The sequence below is a fragment of the Aulostomus chinensis genome, chromosome 16 (genome assembly GCF_037954235.1).
Source record: "Aulostomus chinensis isolate RoL2024-O1b breed Wild chromosome 16, RoL_Achi_v1.0, whole genome shotgun sequence".
In the NCBI taxonomy this organism is placed as follows: Eukaryota; Metazoa; Chordata; class Actinopteri; order Syngnathiformes; family Aulostomidae; genus Aulostomus; species Aulostomus chinensis.
The window spans coordinates 17,091,383-17,109,392 of record NC_141335.1 but is presented as its reverse complement, the minus strand read 5'-3'; the positions used below and the strand labels follow the sequence as shown (position 1 = coordinate 17,109,392).

Sequence of the window (18,010 nt, the reverse complement as noted above, 5' to 3'; positions counted from 1 at the left end):
TTGCCTCTGGAGAACATTGCTCGGCCTCAGCAGCTACACATAGACCAGTTCTGAGCCATTAACCAGCTTCTCACTGATGCATTGTATGTATTTCTGCATCAGGAAACTGAGAAATTTAAGGGAGATCTGCTTGTATGTGTTTAAAAAAAAGAAGAAGAAGAAAATCCAATTCAAGAAAAATTCACAACCAAATCACAAAAAAGGTATCTCATGACACTTATAAGTAGAGTAGGTCCAACACCATACTCATTCAATTACTTTTCACCCAACAATTCACCATGAGCAAGTGCATCTTGCGACAGCCGCAATGACAACCTTCCTTGTGTGTCAATGGGAACAGCCATCTGCATTGATTGGTTGGGGGAAGAGAGCTAGAAAATGGGGGCAGAGACAAAGACATAAGGGAAAGGGACAGAGGCAGAAAAGGAAAGGGAGGGGAAGAGTCAAAGAAAGAAGGAAAAGGGGAGACTGACAGACTGATGGGAACATGAACAAGATCGAAGGAGAAAAACAGGGATGGGGAGAGTTAAGACACAGAACAAACTTTAACAACAACAGCTGTACAGCAATAATAGTAAAGTAGCTACCAATAATAAAATCTGCTGCTTACTTAAACAGTCGATATCAGCATAATATGAGCTCTTAAGTGCCAGCAAATACAGTGCAAACACAATTTTAATACAGCACTGATAGCAGCGACATCAGGGAGGGATCTGGGAGGGGAAGACTCAAGTCACGTGAGTAACAAGCATGCATGAATGAGTACAGGAGGTGAGAGGGGCTCAGTGCATCATAGGCGATCCCCTGGCAGTCTAAGCCTCTAGCATCATAACTAAGGGCTAGCCTAAGCCAGCCCTAACTGTAAGGGCTTGTTTCCACTTCGGCTTGGGTCAGGTCAGTTTGGCCCCATTTCCACTGGCCCCAACAAGGTATTAGCCATTACCATTTTGGTCCCTGCTCTACTGGGGTTCCAAGCAAGCTGAGTGAGGACTCAAATGTGACGTACACACATAGCAGGGCACTGAGTGGGTAACTTACCCGCTTACGTCGTTTACTTCATATCGTCTTAGCCACGACCGAACACTGGTTGATAGCTTGGTAAAGTGTTTCATACTTTTCTTGGGTGTTCTGTTTTGCCGCTTGAAACCTCGACTGTCTGTGGTCCCTTACTTTTAGTTTAAGCAAAATCCACTGACCAAGGAACAGGTATAATGCTGCCTCCATGTCATCCATTGTTTTTGTTGTGTCTCACACAAATTATGCCGGGGAACTCTCAGCTGGTTAGTCCACCCATGCTGACATGGTACCCAGTGCTAGTGCAAATGCACACGTACCAAGCCGTACCCACCTGACCCCACCCAACCCAAGCTAAAGTGAGCCAGTGGAAAGAGGAGCCTGATAGCCGAAGGCTCTGGCTCCCATTCTGCCTTTGGAGACTCGCCACAAGTAACACTACATCCTCGAGTGTAGGGCTCTAGCAAGAAAGCAGGGAACTACTGAGCTCTGTCTGGTAGGAAGATGCCCAATTGTTGACGACTTAGCATGTTAAAAGAAAAATTTTGGTTTTAATTCTGAATTTGATCGGGAGCCAGTGCAGAGAAGCCAATACAGGAGGAATATGGTCTCTTCTAGTAGTTCTTTTTAAGTTTTTAGACACTTATCAGTGCAGTCTAGTCAGGAGGTAACAAATGCATGGATTTGTTTGTCTGCATCTTTTTGAGGCAAGATCTATCTGATTTTAGCAACATTGCATTGATGAAAGAAGGCAGTCCTGGTCTTTTATGTGGAAGTTAAAGGACAGATCCTGTTGAAAGGTCATATTGTAGACCAAGGTAATGCCATGCAGGGTACCTATCTCATTAGAGAAGATGTTTTTAAGGTGCCTTTCTTGGGTCCAGCAAAATAATTTTTGCCAGAATTTAGTAATAGGAAATGGTGGGCCATCCATGTTTTTATTTCCTTTAGACAGGCCTCAAGTTTAGTTAGCTGATTGGTTTCATGTGATGCATTAATAAGAACAGCTTTGTATCGTCTGCATAATGATGAAAATTAATCGAATGTTTCCTCATAATGTGACCTAATGGAAGCGGATTTACAGTGGGGCAAGAAAGTATTTAGTCAGCCACCAATTGTGCAAGTTCTCCCTTAAAAAGATGAGAGAGGCCTATCATTTTCATCATAGGTACACTTCAACTATGAGAGACGGAATGAGGGAAAGAATCCAGGAAATCAAACTGTAGGGTTCTTAATGAATTGGTAAATTCCTCTGTAAAATAAGTGTTTGGTCACCTACAAACAAGCAAGACTTCTGGCTTTCACAGACCTATAACTTTTTCTTTAAGAGGCTCCTCTGTCCTCCATTCGTTACCTGTATTAATGGCACCTGTTTGAACTTGTTATTGTTATAAAAGACACCTGTCCACAACCTCAAACAGTCACACTCCAAACTCCACTATGGCCAAGGCCGAAGAGCTGTCAAAGGACACCAGAAACAAAATTGTAGACCTGCACCTGAATCCACAATAGGTAAGCAGCTTGGTGTGAAGAAATAAACTGTGGGAGCAATTATTAGAAAATGGAAGACATACAAGACCGCTGATAATCTCCCTCGAAAAAAATGCTGGGTTGCATCCAAAGAAAATTATACCTACTGTGAAACATGTGGGGTGGAAACATCATGCCTTGGGTGCTGGTTTTCTGCAAAGGGACCAGGACCACTTATCCGTGTAAAGGAAAGAATGAATGGGGCCATAAACCAGTGATTTTGAGTGAAAACCTCCTTCCATCAGCAAGGGCATTGAAGATGAAATGTGGCTGGGTCTTTCAGCAGGACAATGATCCCAAACACACCGCCCGGGCAATGAATGAGTGGCTTCATAAGAGGCATTTCAAGGTCTTGGAGTGGCCTAGCCAGTCTCCAGATCTCAACCCCATAGAACATCTTTGTAGGGAATTGACAGTCTGTGTTGCCCAGCAACAGCCCCAAAACATCACTGCTCTAGAGGAGATCTGCATGGGGGAATGGGCCAAAATAGCAGCAACAGTGTGTGAAAACCTTGTGAAGACTTACAGAAAACTTTTGACCTCTTTCATTGCCAACAAAGGGTATATCACAAAGTATTGAGATTATGTTTTGTAATTGACCAAATACTTTTTTTCCACCATAATTTGCAAATCAGTTCTCTAAAAATCAGACAATGTGATTTTCTGGACTTTTTTCTCATTTTGTCTCTCACAGTGGAGGTATACCTATGATGAAAATTACAGGCCTCTCTCATCTTTTTAAGTGGGTGAACTTGCACAACTGGTGGCTGACTAAGTACTTTTTTACCCCACTGTCGGATGAAGACTATTGGTCCAAGCACAGGCCCTTGTGGCATGCCATAGCTACCTGAAATGGTCACAGAGGAATCATCATTAAAAAGTACAAACTGTGATAGTTCTAGTATAAATGACTTAAATGAGCTTAGTGGTGTTTCATTAATGCCAATTACATGTTCCAGTCTTTGTTTTGGGATGTGATGGTCAGTGGTAACAAAAGTTGCACAAAGATCTATGAAGACCACCATAGAGACCAGTCCGTCATCAGAAGCCAGTAGAAGGTCGTTAGTAACATTGACAAAAGCTGTTTGAACCCTGAAACCTGACAGAAAATCCTATAATAAGCAATTACTTTGAAGAAAGTCACAAAACTATTTAGTAAATGCTTTCTCAAGAGTTGTGGAGATAAAGGAAAGATTAGATGTTGGTCAATAGTTTACAAAAACCTCTGGATCTAGAGTCTTTTTTTTAGAAGAAGAAGAAATTTAATTTCCACTACTTTAAAGGACTGAAATTTTGGCAGATGACAGTGACAGATTGACCATATTTAAGAGAGAGGTGCTAACAAGGGGTAAAGTGTCTTCAAGCAGCTTAGTTTAGATGAGGTCTAGGAGACAAGTTGATGGCTTATAAGAAGAAATTGTTGTCCAAAGTTTGTGAAGGTCAATGGGAGGAAAGCTATCAAGGTCTATGTCTGAACCTGCAGCTGTTACAACTAACTAAGGACTTTTAAAGATAACGTGGTGTCAGCTGATGGCAGGAGAATATTCATTTTACCTCTGAGTAGAATTGTATGGTTAAAAAAGTTCATAAAATCATTACCACTCAGTGAAACAGGAATACTTGGCTCAATAGAGCTGTGGCTTTCTGTCTGGCTACAATGCTGAAAAGAAACCTAGGGTTGCCCTTGTTTTCCTTTATTAATGCTGAGTAATATACTGCTATAGGTTTTGTTTTGTTTTTTATGAAGGGCTTTCCTATAAGTTTTAAGGCTATCTTTCCAGATTAAATGCGTCTTCCAGTTGGGAGGCACCTCTCCAATTTTTTTTGTTGTTTGTTGAAGCTGTCGTGTTTCAGAATTGTACGATGGAGCTTTTTTCGATGTTTTATAGTTGTCATTTTCAACCACACACTTCGATTCCACATAATAGTAAAAGTTACATGTTTACAGGCTGCATTGTTGTTCTACTTGTAAAATTATCATCTGAACCTCTATCGAGTTTCTCCTGCTATGCTTCAGATCCACTGTCATTCCCCTGTGCTTATTAGTAAATTAATTGCTTCTCGGAAGAGCAATGGGAAAGGAAAACAGGCTGGATCCAGGCAGATAGCTGGCAAGGTGCTCAGTTTTCAAAAACATTGGATCTTATTGCTCTGCCAGCAGATTTGTTCTTCCTCCAACAAAAGGCCACATCTGTTCATTAGATCCCAAGGTTTGTACGACAAAATAGATGGACCCCACCCATTTGTTTATCTTTATTTGTGCATTGAGCTGCTGAAGCTTCCCTAACAACCATTACCCAAAGTGATAATTATGTGTAATGAAAAGAAGATTCAATGGAAAATTAATTTCATAATGTTCTTTTTTCTGCCACAGTTAAGGTTAGTTCTATACTACACACCCCTACATTGGATGGTAGAAATGAGTAACCAATATATGAAGGTGTACTGTTTGATTCAAAGCCACTGGGAGTCTTGAAATAGTCCACAGCACAGTCCTGACAACCTGCTAGCTTGCCAAAGATAGTGGCATTAGCAGCTTAAAATAGATGTTAAATGAGTATTGTATTCCATTTGAAGGGTCTGTTTTCTGTCAGCAATTCATAGACTGGCCCAATGGAGGGGTTACTTCTGATGAGGCGGTTTAAATTTTAAATCCCTTCACGAACTTTTAAAATCTGGATTCCCCCTCTCGCATGACTGTATACGCTGCACATACTCCACATTTTCCAGCCTTTGTCTCTTTTATCCAAAAATACCCCACTCTTTTTGATCTTAAATATATGTTATATTTATTTGATCTATTGATGTAAGCAGATAAATCTTGTAGAAATTAAATCTTGATGTGAAAAGTTTGACCAGTTCAAAATCAAAAGATATTGGGCTCACTGCCATGAGGAACTTGTTGGCTGTTTTAAAGAAGCCCCAGTAACCACACATACTGTATAGGACCTCTGGGGAGAGGAAAGGACTTACCGTACTCTAGGGTAGAGTTTTCATGATACTAGAATTTCTTACTTGGTGCTGATACCCTGTAAAATACTCAATGTCTTATACAATTTTGAATGTCACAAGGGTTACAAATGGAAAAAAGAGGCCTAAAAAGCTATTTTCCATGAGGATAAGAATAATTTAAACAATAACAACAATGGCAACAATACTCTCTGGTTGTCTGAGGTGGTGCAGCAGTTGAAGAAGTTTTTGAACTCAGTTTGCAGCACTCAGTAGGGACATGCATATACAGTCCACTACAGCCCTTTTTAAACTCTGTTTCTGGTGACTTGGTAAATTATTTGGTTGCTGAACAGACAGGTTCTCTCAGATAGAGCTTTATTAACCTTTCAAAAATCAAAACAGTCAGACATTCCTTAAAATGCTTTTTAAATGCTGATGGAATTCACCACCACTTTGTAGCATTGTTTGCATGTGAGCTTATCAACATACCCTGGTTGTTTGCCCTTTATGCAAAATACCTCCAAACAGCACTTTTGCTTATCCATTTCCAACTACAATTGGCAGTGAGGGCTCTGTAGCAGCACTTTCCGTGTTATGTTTGTGTGTTTATGATGGCAAAACAGCCTAGCTGAGGTTTTTTTTTTTTTTTTTTTTTAGTCAACTAGAGGAGGTGAAGAACTGAAGACACTGTTGGTTATTGATTCAGCATGACAAATTTTCTCTGGAGTAGGTGTTTCTGAGTGGCCCTGAAAAACTGTTGGGCAGATCTAGAAGCTGATTGGTCCATGCTGGACTTTCTTGTTAATATAATATAATAATTATATCAAAGGCTTCGACTGCATCATAAAACAACATGCTAAACCAGTGACAACAATTAGCAGTGGAGAGAGCCAAGGTTTACTAAGTGGGAGTTGTGTTCTTTTTAGATGTTTTCAATCAACTTTGAATACACACAGGAATGGAAACAGAGTGTTATTGCTGAAAACATTTATGCCACCCTGTGAGTGCCCTAAAATCTCATTGTGGGAAATAATCACAGTTTCTTAAAACAAGACAATTGAAGGCACAACATAGAATGAGCATAAAAACTCGGAACAAGGGTATTAAAAGTGTCAGCAAGTGACAGCAAGAGAGAGAAAAAAGAAAGGGACAGAGGTGGAGTGAGAAAGAAGAAAGGGAATGTGACAGACAGATGGGGAATGTGAACAAGATGGAAGGAGAAAGACAAGGCACGGGGGATGGGAAGACAGACACACTACAAACAATAACAGTGACAATAATAGTAACTAGCAACCAATAAAGAGATTCAGAAATAACTATTTTTTTTATATGTTCAGTGTTGAAATGGATTTTGAAGAACATTCTCCTTCTCTGTTTATAGATGCTAACCATGAAGCAGCAGCTGAGGCCATTGAGAACATGGCTGATGCAGTCACACATGCCAGATTTGTTGGAACAGACCCTGCCAGCGATGAAGTGGTCCTTATGAAAATTCTACAGGTACAATATATTGACTTAATACCTAGGATTAAAGAAAACTCTAGCAAGTCAGACTTAATAGCATTTAAATAAATACAAACATATAGTTTTGCCTGCTGAAGTGCAGATTTGAAGAGACGCGTCAATCTTTTCCCTTCATGTCACTGATATTGTAATTACCATTTCACACTTGATGTGAATTTTTCAATGGAGGCAGTGGAACTCTTTGAACGTTATTTGATTGCACTTGAGAAAAGCGTGCATGCAGCAGATTATGATAGGATAAAAGACAGCTAATTTTAGTTTTTTCAGTTGTCATAATGTGCTGTTTCAGGTTCTTCGGACTCTGCTGCTGACTCCAGTTGGAGCCCATCTGACCAATGAGTCTGTCTGTGAGATCATGCAGTCCTGCTTTCGTATCTGCTTTGAGATGCGCCTAAGTGGTTCGTCACATCACACATTTATTACTGATTTTCTCAGAACTCTGCGCAATGTTTTTTTTTTTTAGATGGATGCATCTAATCTTATTCTGGGAGTTGAAATGATCAAATAGACAATGAATATAGCTAACACCTTATAATAAAAATACATTAACATTTTGTTAATGCTTAGTCATGCAATATATAAGGTATTTTGCATGGTATTAACAAAAATAAATTATGTGACCTTGAAATGATGTGTTGTTTCTCACCAGTTTTAAAGAGTGCTGAATAAGCATGACATAATCATTCGCAACCATTTATTAATGACTTTTTTGTCCATATTACAAAATGGGTAACATGTATCCCTTAAATAACAATTCAATTCAACCCCTTAACCAGCAACTGCCCCCAGTTTTACTGTCCACCGTAGATACATCAGTCAACTGTTAACAAGTTAAGCATTATTAATGGTTAACTAAGTATCAACTAACAGTGTTTAATGAACCCTTATTGTTAAGTGATATCTGAATATAATGATATTTGAAATGTAAATCTCCAGACACCTTAAACACTTGGCTAAAAGGGAGTAAAGACATTCGATCACTGAGGTTTTTCCTGCTGCAATTGTGTGGAAACAATTAGTTTAAAAAAACATGTATTTAATAAAAAATGCAATCCAAAGTCATCAGGGCAGCCTGACAATTTAAGGTGGTGACAGGCAATCAGATGATTGATCTTTTCATCCATATAATTTTTGAATTGTTATTCATCCAAACAACATATCACTCCACCTCCTTTCTACTCCCTATTACATTTTACTCATTGACATTCCTTAATCTATTGTATATTCTCTATTCCATTCTGTTGGGTTCTAATACCCGGCTCTCATCTGTGATTGCAGAACTCCTCAGGAAATCAGCTGAACACACACTGGTTGATATGGTGCAGCTGCTTTTTTCAAGGTAAATTAAGTGATGGGTTAAATGGATGTAGTGATGGGGTAGACATTTGTCTTCAGTTGCACCGTGATCTGCACACTCTTTCAGTCTTAAGACTTGTTATGTTATCATTACATTTACTTAAGTTTCAAATACAGTATATTCTTGCAAATATTTTTGTAGGTCTGTAATTGAAGTATTGATGCTGCCTCACTTAATGAGATTAGGTACACAGTAATTTCAAACCCCATATTTTAAGAAGTTTGATAAGCAGATGTGACTGCTGCTTTTCTCTAGATTGCAGGTAAGAGGTTTCTGCATATATCTTTCCCCAGGCCCCATTATTCAGATAAAATTCATGAATTTAATTTGGCAGTGTGCACAGGGTCAGTGGGCCATTGATTGACAAATGCAATAACATGATTTCTCCCTTGGCATTTAGCATAAGAGCATGTCTCCTCCTCCTGTGTAGATGCATCAGAGTGCCAGTCACATTCAGCCACAGACAAAGGGATGAGCCAATTGAGCTGCACATTGTATGATCTGCATATAGATTAAGCTCTTCTCTACTTCACCGGCAAAGCTCCCAGCCCCATCATTATTGTTAGCAGTCACAGACTGGAGTAATCATGATCTTAAGCCACAAAAAACTTGTCTACTCATCTGCATGTGGCGGTGCTGACTTGGAGAACAAAGCTCCAGATGAAGTTATGTTGTGACTTTCCTCTTTTCTGGGAATGCACACATCTCTCGCAGGAAAATACAGTGTACATTTTTAGAAAGCTTCTCACTATTCATTGATGCTTGCTCCAATCAGTTACACCTTTTATTATCAAGATTATAGTGTGCGACCATAGAAATAAAAAAGCCCAGATATCATTAACAGAAGTATGCCTGTCCATTTGTAGGATCTATAAATCTAGTGTGGGCTTTTACTGCATTTTTCTGTTACTGCTCACATACACCAAACATCTCTTTTTTGCTCATGTTCAACCTCCCAGCCCCCCACTTGTCCACAGATCCTGGATAATAGAGATGTGAGTGGGTTTGCACACCCTACCCCCAACCTCCGATCAAAGAATAATGAGCAGCAGCTCTATCCAAATCCTCAGAAGGAGTCTTAGATTGCCTGCTGAAGGTATTAAGCATGTTAATCTGTTGGACCAACAGATCATCCAATAATCATGCTTGCAAAACAACACTCTATTAACGCAGTTAATGTCAGGAGGGGGTCTGTCACCTCCCTTTTTTTTGTTTGTATGTGTGTGATTGGTGGTGACATCTCATTTTGCAGTAAAGCTTTAGAGCCCACAGAAACCTTGTGACACGCGCACACACACACACACACGCACGCACATTCTCACACTCATCCACACACTCCATGGGATACCTTGAGAACAATGGCCAGCATTGCTCATCAAAACTTAGAAAAGTTTATTTGTGGCTCAGGTTGCAGATGTTTAGGCTCCCACTATTATATTGAGTCTAAACCAGTTTAGGACACATTAAACATTCCTTTTGGATTAATTGTTTTGTCTGTTTTGGAATAAAAACTGCATTAACAAATCATAAACCCTAATGTTAAAAAACAAGGTTTGACAGGCTTAGTTGAGGCCAGACCCAGACATGTGAAAGTTAGAATATGTTTTGATGAATAATGTACAAAAATATCAGTGTATTATATCTGTAACCAGGACTGTTTGTATACATTTCAGTTGTCACCAATGATCACTTTTCGTTCACCGCTAAATAAAAAGGGACACTGTAGAGGGATTAACTTAAATTTGAAAATGTATTCTGATGCTTTTCTACTCATGTTAACCATGTGACACGTTTATGTTATGATCAGTAGAGCTGGAGCACAGTAGGAGGATGACATGCCAAAATCAGTATTCGGCTCAAAATCCCATCTTGGTCTGGCACTACATTTTACTCCTAGGTGAAACATGGTCCAACAGGTGGAACACCCACAACTAAGGATAACAACTAGGAATGTTAAAATGATCACCAACATAATTAACACCTATTCATTTACAAAGCTCAGGTTTCTGTACCTGTGTGGGTGATGCCTGGATGACAGTCTGAAACTTTGGGATGTACGTCAAAGGATTTTTTTTTTACCAAAGATTTCACTAATTGCTTTTGTTTTTCATTATGATGTCTCACAGGCTGCCACAGTTTAAAGAGGAGTCCAAGAGTTACGTGGGTGCCAGCATGAAAAAGGTAATTGGACTGTCTGAATATACTTGATCAGTATCTCCGATCTGCTTGCTTGTGTTATCTTTTCCTCTATTCCTATGTGTTTTGTTTTTCTTGTGGTTTGCCATTTGCTGTTTCTGGGTTTTTGTTTCATCATTTGGTGGTTGTATAACGGCCCACACTGTGAAAGTGATGTAATAGTTGTGGGTGACTGAAACTAAATACAAAGATCACCCTCATTATACTCGCATTTTATGATTAATAATACTCAATTTACTTCTCAACATTTCGTTAAATCAGGTCAGGAATAAATAACCAGCCCCAGTGCAACAATTTGAAGGATTCTAAGTCTGAATAAACTGTGAATGTGGTTGTTTTGCTCTTTTTACATCCTCCGTACAGGTCCCTTTAATACACATCTCTGCCCTTGAGTTCAGTTCTGCATTTTTAATTTTGAGCTGCCTATCTTTATTTGTGTACCTGTTTTCATCCCAGTAGACCCAATCCTGTACTCTGGATGCACAGGACCTAATTGTGCAGAGCATCTTAGAAATACAAGTTTGACTGGCCAAGAGAGGGTTCTTCACTAGCTCATGGGATTGGTCCATGCCAGTGGTGCATGGGCATAGGCAGGGTTAGCGTGGCTTCAGAGTGTGAGTGAGTGTGTGGGTGTATGGGGTTGTTTCTGGAAGTGTTCATATAAATACTTATAAAGGAATGAAGTACTGGTGTGGTCACTGCATGGCACCCATTGCTGTACTTTCAATGATATTATACATTTCAATTCCAAATAGTACATAGGTACATGTGTACAACTGCAATTATTAATAGAAATGCATATTTAAGTAGTTTAAGTAGAAGTTTCTGACACCCACCCATCCATCTATTTTGTTTCGCTGATCCTGTTAAGGGTCATGGGGGGGCTGGAGCCTATACCAGCAGCTTTCGGGCGAGAGGTGGGGTACACCCTGGACAGGTCGCCAGTCCATCGCTGGGCCAACATATATTGACAGACAACCATTCACACGCACAGTCATACCTACGGTCAATTTAGAATATTAAATTAGCCTAGGCCCTAATTAAGTGTCTTTGGACTGTGGGAAGAAGTTGGGGTACCCGTAGAGAACCCACGCAGGCACAGGGAGAACATGCAAACTCCACACAGAAAGATCTCGTGCCCGAGCCGGGACTCGTACCCGGAACCTTCTTGCTGTGAGGCATTTTCTGACTTGTTGAAAATATTTTTTCATTAAATATGTCATAAATGTGCTTATAAAAGTAAAGTGTATAAACAAACCAACTTCAAGTTAAGTTGCACATGAGGTTATTGAGTTAGTAAATCTCCTTCAGTTTGTGGATATCATGATTACTTTCGAACAGCCCACAAAAATGTCTCTTTGCAACATCTGAGTGTGCATGTTCACTGGCTGTTGCCCTTAAATACAATGAATATATTGCAGTATACTGTATTAGCAAATTAAAGAGTACATTTAAGTGCGGTGGACAGGATTTTTTTTCCCCAACCAAGTTACATGTTGCATTACTCTACAACACAATGATAGTAAAATGGAGCAGTATCTGCTCTCCATTGAAGTTCAGTAAACTCCTTAAAAGACATGGGTCAAATATTTTTACTAGAAGCCATTTCTGTTGAATTTGAAGGCTTGTTCCAGTGGTGTCATATGGGGAAGCTGAATAGGTTCAAATTCATGCAAATGTCCAGTGGGAGCAACAGTTTTCAGAAATCATCTCATGTGAATGGTTTGATTTCAGCACAAAAGAGTGCAATAATGTTCTCTTCTGATCTACATCAACAAATAGATTGTCACGATCAACATCTTCTCAGTTCTTTGGGATTTTTTATTTGCAACATGAATTATAGCACTAATAATAAAACAAAAACTGCAGAGTAGGTAAATTACAAGAGGTTTGGAATTGTCCCCATGTGGCAAACCTGTCCCTCATAAGCTGTAATGAGATTTTTTTTTTAAACGTTTCAGGTATTTAAAATTTAAACTTTTTTTGTATTATGATTTTGACCAAAGAAAATTAGACACATACTTTGTGAACATATTGTGTACTTTAGTGTTTTGCTGCTTTATTTTAATTTCTTTTGTATTGCTGTAGGAAGTCTACCATATATATCTTAGAGCTGAATGCTGAGCTGGAAGCAGTTGTCTTTTTTGCATGGTCTGCCTACCTACCCTCTTTTGTATTGCCGTAACAAGTCTACCACATATATCTTAGAGTTGAATGCTGAGCTGGAAGCAGTTGTCTTTTTTGCATGGTCTGCCTACCTGTCCACTCATACTACCTGTTCATTAACTGGCTGCTCATGCCATAAAGGTTATGGCTATGTCTTGTGTGTCAGATCCTGTTCCTTGTTTGAATACGCCACCCTCCCATTGCACAGAAATGTATATGCCTGCCTGCGTGTGTTATGTGTTGGTCACACTGCTGACATGTCACCTATAACTAATCATGGGCACCGCCCGCTCCCCTTCTCTTCTGAGGCTTACAATATCTTGTGGAAAAACAAACGAGTGCAGGTAAGGAAGATGACTTAGTATTTGGACTGGAGAGTCACTCCCAACATTTTCCCCCCATCTTTACTCAACAGAGTCAAGCAGAAGGAGAAATTTGATATGTCTTTTACTTAACTGAATTATAATCTGTGTTCTGTCTGAATTGTTCCTGCAGAATAATGTATATCTAGAGGATCATACATTAACAGTTTGTAATGTTAAACATAACTCATCCCGACATGTCAATGCTTGTGAATGCTAACATTGCATTTTTATTTATTTGTATAGTTTTCCTCTAATTTCTTCAGTCATGCATATATCGCAGTGTCTGCATATCATATGCTTTGTCAGTTGTTGCAGCATAGAGCATGTCTCAGTTGTTTAAAAAAAAAAGGTTAGGTCGGTGTTAAGCATGCAAATACACTGGATTATTTTTGATAACATTGAAAAAAGAATAAGTTGCAATGGCTCTACTTGATTACAGTCTTTGTGCGCATGCACATACAGTACTGTGTTGTTTTCTTCCTCTGCATTGCTTTGGGAAATAAGTGTTGTCTAATCCACAGATGAAATGGTTTACTTAAGGCCATGATCAAACGGGATGTTCTGTCCTTAGCCTGGGATTGTATCCTCTCTATTGTCTGAAAGAATTTTTTTTAACTGATAACAATGTACAAACATCTACACATTCTGATTTTATTTAAAACTTTCAGAACTCATACAGAACATCTGCAGATCAGCATGAGGTTCAAGTTATCTAGCTGACACCATTGAAGGATTTTCACATTTTCTGATGCGAGTGTCACAGGCTCTAAGAAACCAAACATTCAAAATACTTTATAAGGAACAATTACTGTTTTTCCTCTTCTTTTTTCATCACCTGTGTCCAGAGGCATCTTTACATACAGTCTGGCTAATGTACATATACACACAATATATCCATTTATTGTAGAAATGATTATTCATAAATTTCTTTCTATTCCAAGTGACATTTAAGGAGTTGAAAGGCAATGGGGGATTTTTTGCTTGGAAAAGATAAAGTCGTATTCTAAGCATGACTAAATCATGGAAGTAATAGGTAAGTATGAAAAAAGTTTGTTCTTCATTGTGGAACAAACTTGTTAACCCGTTCATGTTTGCAAACATGCAAAACTAGTGAGGTAACAAATATGACTGTTTTGGATGCAGTGAATGTGATTGAACTCCTCAGGTCACTGGCTGCAATAAACCATCCTTTCTGATCATGGTCCAATTCCATAATGATGCTCCTGATGTCCACTGTCTTTGAAGTGGCCTCAATCCGTGATCTTCCTCTTTTCCTTCAGTTGAAGATGCGTGCTGGTAGCATGAGCGAGTCATCCAAATGGAAAAAACAGAAACGGTCACCAAGACCACCTCGCCACATGGTTAGAAGTCCTTCTGGTCAGATGGACCCAAACCAACCCACCACCCTCAGCAACAACAATCTATCTGGTAAGATGCACGTCTTTGTTGAGACATTTAGATTAATGTTGTGCTGAATTCAAGACCCCCAGAGCTAAAATTACTCTAACCTTGTAATTGTACTGTTTTTGAACCGTTTCAGTTCCTGTTTTCTTGATTGGCAGCATCCAATCAAGAGCAGCCAAAGAACATAAAGGGATATAATAGTTATCTCCCAGTTTCTACAAGTTTGTATCATTCAGCCTAAGGTCAACAAAAAGAGACAATATAGCTTTCGGCCAGTTTCTCACCACGCATTCTTGTGGAGTTGAGTGCCAAGCCACCACTGGGATGTGCCTGACACAGACCACGAAACTTACACACACATTTTCTAGATATTAATTATTTTTCAAGTATCTTGGTTTGTCCAGAGGTTATCCTCCATATCCTTTCTGACAAAATAATTCAGGAGTATTATTAGATTAGTATTCATTTACTTTAGCAATATAGAAACTTTTTCAGGTGCTTGCCTTTGTGGATAATAAAGGCTATCTAATCCTATCACATCTCATGACTATAGCAATGCCATAATGTGACTGCGTCTCTCTCTGGACAGGTGGAGTCCTGTTCATCGAGCAGGGTTCGTCCACTCCTTCCATGCCAGCTTCAGAGAGTGCTGGCTCATCCATATCCAGTCCTACAACTACAGATAGCGGTCTGGACCCCTGTTCCAAAGCCACCTCCAGAGAGGACCTTTCTGACCTGGAGCAATGTAGCTCATCTGCAACCATACCTAGTACTGCTACCACACTTCCTGGGCCTGAGCCTGCCTCTCCAGATGCACAGGTAGGGCTGAAGGCAGGTTTTCTGTGGAGCTGATCAATGATGCCATAAGACCACCAATGATTTTTGTTCTGTTTTCCATTTACATCCAGTCTGAAGGCACACAATCAGCCTCAGTAGAGTCTATACCTGCGGTTCTAGAGGACAAAGACTCCATGACAGAACAGTCAGAAAGTGCCTCTGTCCATGACATGGACTATGTAAACCCCCGAGGAGTACGTTTTACACAGTCTACACAAAGAGATGGTAAGTATACAGACAGTTTATATAATTATCTGGTTTCTCTGGTATTGTGACTTCAGATCTGTTTTTGTGATGTGGAAATTGAACTTTACAGTGAATATATTTTAATATATGATATGATAGTGTTTTTATTTATCACTAAGATTCTTTTCTTCACAAAAAGTTTATCTTCTCTGTTAATATCCCACTTTTCAAAACTCATCTCAGACAATAAAAACAACCCCAAATTCCTTTTCTCCACTTTTGATCTTTTAACCAACACCAATTTTAATAAATCCTCTATGACGCCAACAGACGCCCTCTGTGAGGACTTTGCAGACCACTTCAGAAGTAAAATCAAAGATATCAGATCCTGTCTTTTATCTCAATGGAATGCAATTCTTAACACACCTGAACAGCTGCTTTTATCCGAGGAAACACTGGAGAGTTTTGCCCTGGTTGATGCAAGGACACCTTGTTGAGTTTTCTCCCAAGTAAACCCAACAACCTGCCTTTTAGATCCAATTCCCACATCGCTCTTTCCCACATTTTATGGATTCTTGGAGGAACAGATCTTAAATATTGTAGAATGCTCTCTTCAGACGTGCGTCTTTCCCACTGCCTTCAAAATGGCGGTGGTGAAGCCCCTTCTGAAGAAGAGTAATTTAGACCCCAACATATTTAATAATTACCGGCCTGTATACAACTTACCATTTTCAAGTAAGATTTTAGAAAAGCTGGTTTTTAACCAACTATCTGATTTCTTAAATATAAACAATATCTTAGAGCAAAATCAATCTGGTGTTAGGATGAACCAAAGTACCGAGACAGCCCTTTTAAAATTTTAAATGACATCAGGTGTAACGCAGACTCGCAAAAACTCACAGTCTTGTGACTACTGGATCTAAGCGCTGCTTTTGATACAGTAGACGATCACATTTTATTAAACAGACTCAGAAACCTGGTAGGCCTCTCTGGTACTGTTTTTAACTGGTTCAGCTCCTATCTCACGAATCGATGTTTCTCTGTAAGTATGGATGCATGTTCCTCCAGAACACATGAAATTAAGTGTGGGGTGCCCCAAGGGTCAATTTTAGGTCCAATTCTTTTTTATCTATACATGCTTCCCCTTGGGGCAGTCATCAGTAGACATGGCATCAACTTCCACAGTTACGCTGATGATACACAGCTGTACATCGCTGTGTCTCCTGATGACACATGGCCAATTGATGCCCTTTTTAACTGTATTTTAAATATCAAGTCATGGATGGCAGAGAATTTCCTGCAGCTCAACTAAGACAAAACACAGGTCTTAGTAATTGGTCCTGAAGGCAAGAGAGAGAAACTTTTACCAAAACTACAAGATTTTAAACCTGCACAATATGTAAAGAACCTGGGCGTCATTTTTGATTCTGAGCTTTCTTTTATTCCTCACATCAGAAATATAACAAAGACAGGTTTTTATCATCTTAAGAATATAGCCCGTTTCTTTCTCAGGCTAACACGGAGGTGCTGATGCATGCTTTTATCTCCTGTCGCCTGGACTATTGTAATGCCCTGCTCTCTGATCTTCCCAAAAAGACTATCTCTAATCTTCAATTACTTCAGAACTCAGCTGCATGTGTGCTGAGGAGGACCAGAGGGCGGGTTCACATGACACCGGTTTTAAAATCACTGCATTGGCTCCCCGTGCATTTCAGAATCGATTTTAAGGTTCTTTTTTAGTTTTTAAATGTCTCAATGGTCTTGGGCCATCTTATTTATCTAACCTGCTTTTATCATATCAACCCTCGCGGACCCTGAGGTCCTCTGGCACTGGTCATTTAGTCATCCCCACAGTTAGAACTAAAACCCACGGGGAGGCTGCATTCAGCCATTATGGTCCACAATTATGGAATAGCCTGCCAGAGAACTTCAGGGCTGCAGAGACTGTTGATGTTTTTATAAGGAGGCTCAAGACTCATCTTTTTTAGTTTGGCTTTTAACTGATTTCTTTTACTCCTTCAATGTTATTATACTTACTTTTTAGGTTTAATGTTTTTAATGACTTATTCTTAAATTTTTTATGCGTTTTGTTATTTTTTAAATCTTTAGATCTTTATATTTTTAAGTCTTTAAATCTTTAAATTTTCAAAATCTTTATATTTTAAGCATTTTATCATTATTTTATCTCATGCCTGTTTTTACCCTATCATACTGTCTTTTACTATGTCAGTTTTTAGCTCCAGTGTTTCCTCATAGGGGCCCTCCATACTGGGAGTTGTGCCCGGTCTGTCCGCAGGGACATCGTCCTTGAGATCCCTCAGGCCCGGGGGACCGGGGGGCTCTGCACCATGTGTAGAGTCTACCATCTATCCGGGTTGGGGTGGTCTCTGTGGCAGCGCTCCCTGTGGCTGTAGGCTGTGACACCTCTCGGTGTGGACGGCTTCCATAGGTGTTTTTTTTCCTCACCTGGTTTCTCAGT

The 18,010-nt window shown here is 39.5% G+C and overlaps 1 protein-coding gene across 4 annotated transcripts in view; it reads left to right on the top strand.

The window, feature by feature from the left end:
* Window positions 1–18,010, top strand: part of gbf1 (golgi brefeldin A resistant guanine nucleotide exchange factor 1) — a 131,187-nt gene that overhangs the window by 68,875 nt on the left and 44,302 nt on the right. For 2 of the 4 annotated variants that reach the window (XM_086179923.1, XM_086179922.1), the window contains exons 5-12: window positions 6,878–6,996; window positions 7,310–7,418; window positions 8,299–8,359; window positions 10,504–10,558; window positions 13,048–13,083; window positions 14,385–14,532; window positions 15,098–15,327; window positions 15,417–15,570. In XM_086179923.1, coding sequence (XP_086036049.1) covers window positions 6,878–6,996; window positions 7,310–7,418; window positions 8,299–8,359; window positions 10,504–10,558; window positions 13,048–13,083; window positions 14,385–14,532; window positions 15,098–15,327; window positions 15,417–15,570 — 912 coding nt within the window. The remainder of the gene's footprint in view (window positions 1–6,877; window positions 6,997–7,309; window positions 7,419–8,298; window positions 8,360–10,503; window positions 10,559–13,047; window positions 13,084–14,384; window positions 14,533–15,097; window positions 15,328–15,416; window positions 15,571–18,010) is intronic. The other 2 variants (XM_086179925.1, XM_086179924.1) reach the window with 1 other exon arrangement.